Source organism: Phoenix dactylifera, chromosome 8 (genome assembly GCF_051530095.1).
Source record: "Phoenix dactylifera cultivar Ajwa chromosome 8, Ajwa_hap1_PhDact_Kaust_v1.1, whole genome shotgun sequence".
Lineage (NCBI taxonomy): Eukaryota > Viridiplantae > Streptophyta > Magnoliopsida > Arecales > Arecaceae > Phoenix > Phoenix dactylifera.
Genome location: NC_143197.1, coordinates 29,405,484 through 29,416,811, shown reverse-complemented (window position 1 = coordinate 29,416,811; position 11,328 = coordinate 29,405,484). Strand labels below are relative to the sequence as shown.

Below are 11,328 nucleotides of genomic sequence, written 5' to 3'. Positions count from 1 at the left end.
TATATCCAAGGTTCTAGTGAACAGGATTCAACCTTTTCTTGATAGGCTTATCGATCCTGCTCAGCCTGCCTTCATCAAAGGGAGATCTATTATGGATAATTTCCTCTGTGCAAATGAAATATTGCATAATTCAAGAAAGTGCAAGACAGAGAAGGAGCGGTTTACAAACTGGACTTCATGAAGGATTTTGATCGAATCAACCCTAGATATCTTCTCAAAGTCCTCACTATGGAAAAATTCCCACGCTTATTTATCAGTTGGGTTGAAAATATTCTTCTCACAAGCAAAATTGCTGTAAATATTAATAGCGAGCTGGGGGATTGGATTTTCTGCAGGAGGGGATTGAGATAGGTGATCCACTCTCTCCCTTCCTTTTCATTCTTGCAGTAGACACCTTATGCAGAATGCTTAATGATGCTGCTTCGACAAGGATTTATGAAGGACTGGGGAACCCATGGATTGCTGGTGGCACAAAGATCATGCAATATGCGGATGACACCTTGATTTTTCTTAAAGCGGAGGCAAAGTAGTGTGCAGTCCTCAAAGTGATCCTCTTATATATGTTTCGAGCTAGTCTCTAGGCTATCCATTAACAGCCACAAGAGCTCGGTTTCTTCCCTTGGGCACAGGTCAAACTTTGGAGGTGTGTGCTTATGGATTGAATTTTCCGCTGATCTCGCCTCCCCTAAAATACCTTGGCCTCCCACTCAGGGGTGGTAGACCTTCAAAATCTGACTGGATGGTCCTCTTACAAAGAATGGAAAACAAGCTGGCTACGTAGAAAAGCAATTTGTAATCATATGAAATCAAAAGGAGACTCTAAATGCTTTTACGTGGATCCGCTTTCACATGTTTGGAAGACTACATATCTTGTTTAAACAAGAAACAACAATGGGAATTTGGAATTAAGTGATTGCCGAAGCTTCTTTTGAGGTCACTAAGATGTTGGAAATTTAAACCCAATTTAATTGGTTTCTTCGACTTTTTAGTCTATGGCATTTTATGTAATTTTCTGGTTTCTTAGTGTACTTAATGGTCTCTTTGTAGGTCCCACTTTATATTAAAAAAAGAAGAAAAATTAGCCCATGGGTTTTATGGTATGAGGGTGTCTTTTGAGTTTCTCTTTGAAAAATAAAAAGAGAGTGGTGAGAGCTTGATAGGAGAAACTCCTTGAGCAGATTTTGTGTTAAAAGAAAGAAGATTACAAGAAGAAAAAACATCTTCCTAGTTGCTGATTTTCTCCATATTTGTAAGTTATATTTCAGTTTTTAATGGTTGAAATGAAGGATTTTATAGTGGTTTTGAGCCTATTTTGTGCCCCATTGTTCAGCTCTATTTTTCATTGTTATTTGAAAAGATTTGCATGTTATTAGCATCTATTTTGCTCCAACATAAGATAGGATGAGTTGATTTGACTGTATTTGTGAGGGAAGAAAGGCTTGCAAAGTTGGAGCAGTTCTTATTGCCCAAAGTTGTTGAATATTTCAACGATCCTTTTGATTTTATATTGAAGAACATGCCTTCATAGATGCAAATAACTGGTGCTATCACACAATGTCACTGTAAATGCTAGATAATCGTTAATCCCAAGTTTGTACGTACGCAAGGCAATTTTATACGAAGTCAAGCAACGCCACTTGTAATATATACAAAATTTCCTTAACACTTGGCAATAAACTAATCAAGCTTGTCCTAGAGGTTCCTTCAAATAAAGTGCGCCGTCATTGTAAGTATTTTCTTTCTCCCCGCTCCTTATTGAAGGCTTGATATAAACAAGCTACTATTCAAGCTATAGTATGTCAAACCATTTTTACAAGCGAGTGCACGGATACGCAATGACAAGCGCACGCGAGAGAGAGAGAGAGAGAAAGATTGGGTACTAATTCACTGACACAAGGCATCAAGTTATATAATTTTTATGTGCATGTGCAAATGGCGCCCCTAGCTTTTGGGTTGTGATTTGGGTGCATTAAAGTTACCGTTATTCACATATCTGATAGATTCTGTGAAAATTTCCTTTCTTAAACCTTTCACAAGATCCTGTGGTACAACATGAATATTGGACTTGCTCAAATCTATTAGCTCCTCTTTCTTTCCCTCCTTGATGCTATTCATTCAGGAGTGAGAGAGGCCTGGTTTGGGCCTCAAAACAAATGAAAAAATGAGATTAGATCTTCTATACCACTTTTGACTCCATTTACACCCAAAAAGCCTATAAAATGTATGATGAGAATCCTAACTAGTAGAACCAACTGCGTTTATTGCTTTTCCCTCCTATAAATCTCAGCATAGATATGACTCGAAAAGCAAGTCATCCCTTGGCTCTTCCTTTGTTTTCGAGAACACACCCTCCATGTGTCTCTGGTGCTGCTGATTCATGTAAGAATTCATCGAGTTATCAAATCCAGAGAATCCAATATTGGTCCCTGCTGGGGTCTGCAGCATCTCGAGTGTAAATGGAGCATGGCTCACAGAAGCACTTGGTCTATCACTAAAAAGAGAATTAGCAGCGATTCGATTAGGATGATTCACCATTGCTGAGGGTTTAATAGCCGTGGTGAAGTTGTTGCTGTCTGTTGAAGGCCTACTGACTCCGCTTCCACGAGCAGCGGGAACGTCGTGGTTGTGCTTGCCTTCGTAGGTCGTGATCACTGCCCTGAGATCATGGGATGCCCTCTCCACATGCTTCCTCACCGGGCAACCCACTGTGGTGCATTTGTAGTAGCTCCTATAGGTAGCATGCATGGAACCAATATTAGTCACCGATTCTAATGTAGAAGATTTACATCATGCACTAGACGTTATATTTTCCCTATACATGAAGCAAGTAACCAAAGGGATCAAGCAAAAAAAAAAAAGATATATAGACGTGCTAATTAAACTCAGTTATACTAATTTGTGTACCATGAACATGCTTATAATAATTCGTACCTTGGATTCGGATTCCCCTTCACCACCTTCTGCCCATATTTTCTCCACCGATACCCATCGTCAAGGATATCGATATCACTTGTGGTTTGAACCACCACTCTCGGCTCCCGAACTGTCCTATTGCCCAAGGTTGAAATTCCCTCATTCTCACCTTCTTTCTTCCTGGAAAACAAAGGAAGACATTATTTCACTTCGCTCCCCCTTCACAATACTACTCTTCTTAAAGTCTGATTAACAAAAGAAAATGCTTACCATCGCTTAGCATCCGGTTCACCTTCATCGAACTCATCAGCACCTGATTTACTAATATCAACTTCGTCATCACCAAAAGATGCTGAAGAATTTTCCGGTGTCGGAACGGAGTCAATCAGTGTGCCTGATTGTGCCCTGAAAGAATGATCGGCTGCTTCAGCGGCACCTGAAGCCTGAATTGCTTGAGAGGAAGCCGAGTTCCTTCTGGTGGCCTGAGGCTTTGGGTGGTTGTGGGAACCCCGGTACACAATCTCGGTAATCTGTCCATCTAACGACCTCTCCACCTTCTTCTTTGTCGGGCAATTCGGGAAAGTGCACTTGTAGTAGCTGCGAGGGTTCTCGCTTCCTTTCACCTGCTTCTGCCCATACTTTCTCCAGTTGTAGCCGTCATCTGACCTCCTCTGCGCTCTTACGTTAGATTGGTAGCCGCCATTGTTAACTTGGATATTCGCTTGTGAGGTTGGAATTCCAGAAGAACTCGTTTGGCTGGGAGCGACGAATTCGGATTTAGTGTAGGCATTGTTGCTGTGTTGTTGGTAACTGAATGATTGTTGATCCTACATCAGCATAAAGAGAAGCAAGATGTATACATTAGAATCCTATAAGGTCTTATAATATCAAAAATATTTCATGTCAGAGATCTATAAATGAAAAGAACATACAAGAGCAGTGATTATAAAAGAGGAGACTGGGGCACATACCAAAGAAATGGGCATTGACGAAGGGTAGAGGGATGATGTTTGCATGGTCCCATTACTTGCTTGGGTTTGGAAAAAGAATTCAGAGTAGGCCTCATTTTCCTGTTTGATGCCTTGCTGATAATCAGCAGCAGGTCCCCTCCAATTAAAAGTTTGTGTCGCAAAAGTACCGGTTGTTGGAGATTGCAGAATCTATCAAAAGATATTCAACGCAGATTAATTAGTAGAGCATCATTTATGGAATAATTGACAGATACCTAATAGATGTATAAGTCGGTCAACCCATGAATCAGAAAGACTAGACATCTCAACACAACAGTTGGAAGGCACAAATTAAATGATGCTGCAAGAAAAGGGGGCCGAAAGAGGGGCTAGTTGGGGTTGTTCAAGACAAACTACAATTTGTCCCAAAACATGCATGAAATCACGTAGTAACGCTACCAAGAAAAGAAAACCAATCAATCAATCAAGCAATATTGAGGAGTTTGAATTCAAAAGAGATCCTTGTGGATTTAGAGGAACAGATTTTAGCTGTAATAGGAAATCATGAAAACGAACCCCAAAATTTCTCTTATCATCATCACAATAATAAAAGGGGGATGGAAAATAAAATGAAGGTAGGAAGGTCAACAAGACATCTAAACAGACTGAATATTATCATGCAAAAGCTGGACATCGGAGGAACCAATTGTAGTACCTAAAATTCCATTAAAATAGCTTCATAAAGTAGGAAGAGAGGATTATTTTTTCCAAAACGAAATTATAGCATAAGAAGTAACTCGTGAAATATATAATCATAAAAATATGCAGACAAGGAGAGACTGTATTATTTCATGTTCTTACGTTAGAGGAGAGGAGAACAGGAGAGTCTAAGAAATCCGTCGGGCTGAGGCCGGGTGGAATGGCAAAGTAGGAGGATGGAGAGATAGGAGGTGGAGATATAGGCAGTGAAGGAGGAGTTATGGACTTGAACTTCGGACCAGCTGCTCCACTGTTTACCATACTGCCAGAGAACCCCCGGCGACCGGTCCCGGTCATCGACCGGTCCTCGCCATCATTATTTCCAGCACCCAGGAGGAGCTCGGAGAAGGAAGTGGACGTCGGGAAGGAGAAGGCGGCTGACTGGGAATTGGCCGAGGTCTCTAAACTCCTCGTGGAGGAAGCCATAGGGAGGAGAGACCAGAAGAAGGGAAGAATTAGAGGAAGAGAGGGAGTTGGAATGGAGTCGGGGAGGAGGAGAGGTGGAATATGGCTGAGAGAAGGGAAGGGGAGGATGGGGATTGGTGATATTGGACTACTGGGTTACGTATTAGGTAAATGGGCAAAGGTGAGCCGGGGGCATCTTCTTAGAAGGAGATAGCGAGGGTGGAAAACTTGACCGTTGAATTGCTGGTCAAAACTCGTGGGTTTGACCGGCGGCCGAGGGCCGTAGTGTCCTGATACCCTTCTTGACCTCCTCCGTGCCGCGGAAATCACAAAAACATCCCTAAATAATTTTGCTCCTATTAATACTAGCTCATGATAATGACTTAGTTTTGTGCCTTTGTTGAAAGTCCAAGGGTTAAAAATAAAAAAATTAAAAAAATTAAAAAAATAACCAATTATAATTGAACCTCTATTCATTAAGCAAAGGGTAAATTGGTCCTATGAGTTTCGTAAGTCCCAAGTAAAAAAATGTGTTAAATTAATAAAAATAAAATTAGGATGTGTTGCATTTGGAGATTTGACTGAGCTCATTTTCTGTAAATAAGAGATCACGCTCAACCTATATTGTTAAGTCATTAAGTTGAAGAGTCAAAACAAATGTTAGTTTCCTTTGCATGTGAAACAATAGTTGCTATGTGTGAATTCTGAGTAGCTTCCTTGTGGGTAGAATTACTTAGTTCTAATATAGACTTTAGAGCTGCCAAACTTCAAATTGGATGCAAGAAAGAACAAAAAATCATAGAGAAAAATCTGCATGGGAGTTCCAGGGTCTTTCGCCTGCCATCACTATTTAACTTTTGCAATCCAACAACACACGTGGAGGCAATTTATGTCGCACATACATATTCCATGCATACATACATATAGAGATATATGGATATATATACACACACACATACTGTAACAACCCAGGACCTCACCCAAAATGGCTAGCCGGAAGGTATTATTTGGGTTCCTTGATCCTGTATAAGTACCCAAGATCTACCTAGTGAATAACCGATGTGGGACTAAACACACACCCGCACGGGTCCTCACACATACATACATACATGTGTATGTATGTGTGTGTATATATCTATATACATATATAAACATACATATACATATACATATACATATACATACATACATACATACATACATACATACATACATACATACATACATACATACATACATACATACATATATATATATATATATATATATATATATATAATGTGTGGATGTAGCTAAGCGGATCAAGGATCAAGGCAGTAATACCATGTGTGGGTTCAATTCCCGTCATTCGCTCATCACATTATTTCAAATTAAAATAAAATAATTAATTTTTTTTCTACTTCTTTTCCAAGTGCAGGATAACTCCAAGAAGTTGTGGGTTTTTAATGTGTTGCCTCCACCATATTTTGCCAGTTTGAGATAAAGTATTTTTTAATGGGTTCAATTCTAAACTAAACCACCATAGAGAAAAAGCCTCACAATTCTTCTATCAATGAGATAAGAAAGTGAATTTCTCCATCCGAAGAATTAGAATTAGTTTTTAATACATACATACATACATATACATACATACATACATATATACATATACATACATAAATACATACAGATACATACACATGCATGCATGCATATATATATAGGTAGGGGGGTGGGGGCGCGGCTGGAAGAGAGAGAGAAGGTTAAAGAGGCAAAGCTAACAACTTTGATAGATTTTCCATGATGTCTAATTTGCGGCACACATGCCCTTCAATTTGTACATGGCACCATCCCCTCCTATATTCAGTATTCTATATTCTATGGGATATTTGAGACTGGCCCCAAGCAAAAGCTGCCAAACTAACATGAAGCGGGCAAAGTTAACATAGCTAGGAAAATCTCCACACTTGTCTGGATTTGGTTGTCCTTGAGCTTCATTACAATTTTAGGCACTACGGCTTCAGCCTCCAGCCAGCTGCTTTTTGGTGGCCACCCATGTCGCTGGAAAGGCCGGCTACCAAATTGTTTCGACTTTACGCGGCAAGATTGCTTCACAGTTGTCCTAATGCAGTCGTTAAAAAAACAGCCGTTTGTCTAACCGACATGCGAGGATGCAGCCGTGGCAGGCTCCAGTTGCCAATGTGGTGACGAGATATCATCTCCTACACCCACACACTGTACCAGTTCAGCCAGCAAATAATATTCAACCAATTAATAAATATTCTGGCTATCTTAGTGTAAGGAGGGAAAAAAAAAAAACAGACCGCCGCTGTCTCCACTCCCTATCTTTTTTCTGGATATAAAAAGTAGATAGGCAGTGGGAAATATAAGGAAGACCTGCCAATAATACAATTACTTAGATCCAAATACTTCAAAATGTTATAAAAATTGAATCTAGAATCTTTGATTGCTAAACAAAAGGTATTATGGTTCCAATGTCTTCTGTATTTATAGTACATCTACTCCATATTTGGAGCGATATACTTTGGATTGGATCGATTCATTTTTGGATGGAACTTGGATAACAAAAACAGGTATATCCAATAAATTCTAGTTGTGATTGCCCAAGCTTGGTACAAAGACAGAAATTTTTTTACATAAGTCGTAGTAGGATTACTGGTATTACTCTATTTTGTATTGGGCTGTGCTCTAATTACACCAATCTCCTCCTCCTGCCTCATGATATGCTAGCATTATAATATTTTGTTTTCTTAGTACAAGAGCTGGGATCCACAGTATTGGTTGTAAGATTAGCTGCACCATCTAGTTTCCTCTTGTTAAATTCCTAATTAATATTTCTCATGGTTGGAACATTAGGTGCCTTACCATCACTACTAGGGGAGACAATTACAATTACAACAGGTGGCTCCTTTTTTTTTTTTTTTTTTTTTTGCTAATGCAAAAAGGGGCGGGGGGAGGAAGGGACAAGCCCACCCTCGCGTAGCAGCCCCCACTGGGCCCCCGTCCCACCAGGAGAATGTTCGATGCGGGCAGAAATGGCCGTGTGTTGGGCATCCCGACCGGTTTTACTCATACCCTCCCCACCCGTAGGCCTGGCTCAGCTACTCTTCTGAGCTCTGGCTCGAGTCCCACGTGTGAGTACGTCACACCCGGCACCACCCCAGCTACTAGCGGTTCAAGAGCGGTCCTACACCACAAGTCCAAGCAGTGGCCAAAGTAGTGAGCTCCGGTCCACAATTTAATCGTCGCCGCAGCGATTCGAACTTGGAACCTTGTGGTTAGAATTGCTGCCACTACAAAAAAAGGAAGAAATCCCGACGCTTTTTTTTGTCTCTACCGACGCTTATAAGCGTCGGCGAATTCCCAGCCCACGCTTCACAAAGCGTGGGTCAAACGTCGGGCAGGTGGGCGTGGGTCCGGTTTTTGCCGACGCTAAGAGAAAGCGTCGGCAAAAACAGGACTTTCCCGACGCTAATGAAAGCGTCGGGAAAATACTCAACGCCGACGCTTATACGCGTCGGCGTTAGCAACCTGTTTTTAAAAAAAAAATTAAAAAAGAAAGAGGGGAACAGGGCATGGCCGCCATGGTTCTGCAAAGGCTAGAACGTAGCTCGTCTTAACGGTCACAAGATCGGAATAAGGGCTCTGCATTCCTTCTATTTACTGACGGCTCGTGAGCGTGCTGCATTCCTTCTCGAAATGGGTTTGTGGCTGGGCGCTGGGTTGAGCTTTTTCTGCGTCCGCGTCTATCCAAATCCCACGCTTCCCCCTCATGACTCCTCCATCGTCCGCTGTTCAGGAAAGGGGAGGTGGGGGATTGCAGGAACCATATGAGTCCCGAGATGGCTCGGAGGATGGATGAAATCACCCAGGAGAAGCTGAAGGGATCTGGTCTCCCCACCCTCGATGGAGCCGTGTGGTGGCTTGGCGGCAGGCGAGGTGGGCTTGAAGGCGGAGTGGCGGAGGTCGAGGTTGTTCTCGGTGACGCGGGCCCGCCGCCTCCTCCTCCTCCTCCTCCTCGATCGTGTTCAGATCGATCTCCATCCTCTCCCTCCCAACACCCCACGCCAAAGGTGCAGTAGATAAAGAAATTAGGGGAGAACGGGTGGGGTCTCCGGTGTGGGATTAAAAGATCGGAACGTCGGCGGATGGTGGGGTGGGCGGATGGAGCGGCAGAAAATGGCTCTGTTCCTTATCCGTTTCCTAATCCTTCCGCCTCTCACCCTCACCCTCACCCCGGCTCTCTCTCTCTCTCTCTCTCTCTCACGTCAACGAAGGAAAAAGCGGAGGAAGAAGAACGGAGGATGAAGTTTTGCAGAGCATCATTTTGTCTTCCTTTTCCTCGTATCATCTCCCGCAGTCAGTAAGGCGATCCGAAAAGGGAGAGAGAGAAAGGAGGAGGAGGAGAGAAGAGTCGGGGGGATGGCGTGCCTGGTGCCGCTCCATTTGGCCTCCGACGACGCTTTAAAGCGTCGTCGTATCTTTTGCCCTTCGACGACGCTTTAAAGCGTCGTCGTCTCTAAATTTCATCGTCAATTTTCGACTCCGTTCGAAATTCGCCGACGCTTTTTGATAGCGTCGGCGGGGAAGAGTCGGCAAAAACACAATTTTTTGTAGTGGTGCTCAGTACCACTAGGCTACCACCTTGGTGGCTACAAGTGGCTCCTTCTCGGTTAACTAACTTGTCTCCTTCTGTCGCCATGGAGATATTATATCCTACACCGGGCCAATAAAATGGTTTCATGTAAATATTCTGGCCACCTCAGCAGCTTTGGCTCCTAGCCCGAGCCTAACGGAACCACGGCGGCGTGCCCAACGGTGAGACAGCAGATCTGGGCCACAACGACCTTGGAAATAGTAGAGGCGAAGGGGGGGTCGACAAGGGCCATGAGCCCATGCTCCTCCTCATGCCTCGCCGACGGTTCCATTCATGATGAGAGCCGTGCTCCTCCTCATGATTCGCTATGCTCCTCCTCTCGATCGTAAACGGTGTTCAGGTCCGTCCACTCGATCTTGTCCCCGATCAAGACCTCGAACGACTCTATCGAAAGGTCTGGGTCCTCCGCCGCCACCGAAGATGGATCCCCGGCCACCGGCTTCTGCCAGGGTCTCGCAAGCGACCTTCAGGTCATCGCCAAGAGGAGGAGGAGCGCTCGACTGAATCTGCTTGGAGGGATGAGGTGGCTCATGTCGGGGCGAACGGCGGCGTCGTGGGGTGCGGAGGCAGTGGCGGTTTGCTTCCTTTTTTCCCCCTGCATCGAGGTGGCCCGAATGTCCACCTGGTGGAATATTATTTGCCCGGTGTACCACTGAGGTACACCGGGTGGGGTGTGTGTGTGTGTGTGTGTGTGTGTGTGTGTGTGAGAGAGAGAGAGAGAGAGAGAGAGAGAGGAGGAGGAGGAGAGGATTTGTCAAATCCAATTGGCATGGTGCGCACACCATGTGTCTTTTAGGCTTTCATTCAAGACCATTTCAAGTGTTGACGGGCAAGTCTGCTTCCCACCCTTCTAAGCCCACGCAATCATCATGCGTTTAAAATACATTCTCAAAAATCATGTGTATGAATATTCTATTATCTTTCTAGCAAGGAAACAGCACTATGCCTTGATTCTGGAGCAGGTAACCACAGCTTGCATGGAGCGGCTAAAGATACGGAGAAGCTGACGATTGGTAAACATAGAGAAAGTGCCCCAAATTTTGTAAGAAGAACTCCAGAGACGATAAGATGGGCTCACACCCAATCCAACAAGAAAAGGACAACAACAAAATGTTGCTTCTAACGATCATATCTCCACTCATAGTTGTTCCATCACATTATTAGGTTTAATATTGTAACAGGACCTGATTTGCGACTATTCCGAATAAGGTCATTTTCGGGTTGGTCTCGGAGCCAATCCGGTTAGTTTGCCGTATAGGTTTCTAGTAGCTAACTCGATGTTGACCTAGAGTTAGATGTGTAGCGAGAGATGTGGTGGGCCCCGCAACTGAATCTAGAAAAAAAAAAGAAAGGGGCATCAAGTTGACAAACAAGGGACCGGGCTCCACCGTCCCCTGGGGCTGAAACGGTCAAACCCAAAAACAAAGAACAAGGAACGGTACGAGAAATGGAACGCCAAGGTCGCGATTCTAGAACTGCAGGGAGACCGCGCGAGGAGCCTAGAAAATAATATCTAAAGAAGCCAACAGAACAGAGAACATCACCGATCGAACATCAATATCATACGCCTACTTTGAAATGGTAAACAGAGCAATTAGTCTGTTTTTTAATAACCATCCCAAGAAAACAACCATGGCAACCACA

At 43.5% G+C, this 11,328-nt stretch overlaps 1 protein-coding gene across 1 annotated transcript; it reads right to left on the bottom strand.

The window, feature by feature from the left end:
* Positions 1 to 763: 763 nt before the first annotated feature.
* Positions 764 to 5,184, bottom strand: LOC108511557 (WRKY transcription factor WRKY24-like). Its single transcript, XM_039124927.3, has 5 exons — positions 4,725 to 5,184; positions 3,885 to 4,073; positions 3,184 to 3,740; positions 2,932 to 3,093; positions 764 to 2,728 (listed from the first exon to the last, which is right to left on the bottom strand). The coding sequence occupies exons 1-5, from the start codon at positions 5,046 to 5,048 to the stop codon at positions 2,284 to 2,286; spliced, it is 1,677 nt and encodes a 558-aa protein (XP_038980855.2). The 5' UTR covers positions 5,049 to 5,184; the 3' UTR covers positions 764 to 2,283.
* Between the last annotated feature and the right edge of the window lie 6,144 nt (positions 5,185 to 11,328).

What these genes read in the sequence shown, in the direction of transcription:
- LOC108511557 (XM_039124927.3), bottom strand. Translation starts at nt 5,048, where the DNA reads ATGGCTTCCTCCACGAGGAGTTTAGAGACCTCGGCCAATTCCCAGTCA. An exon ending in CTGTTCTCCTCTCCTCTAAC is followed by an intron (nt 4,074 to 4,724) that starts GTAAGAACATGA and finishes ATCTTTTGATAG; the next exon opens with ATTCTGCAATCTCCAACAAC. An exon ending in CGTCAATGCCCATTTCTTTG is followed by an intron (nt 3,741 to 3,884) that starts GTATGTGCCCCA and finishes ATGCTGATGTAG; the next exon opens with GATCAACAATCATTCAGTTA.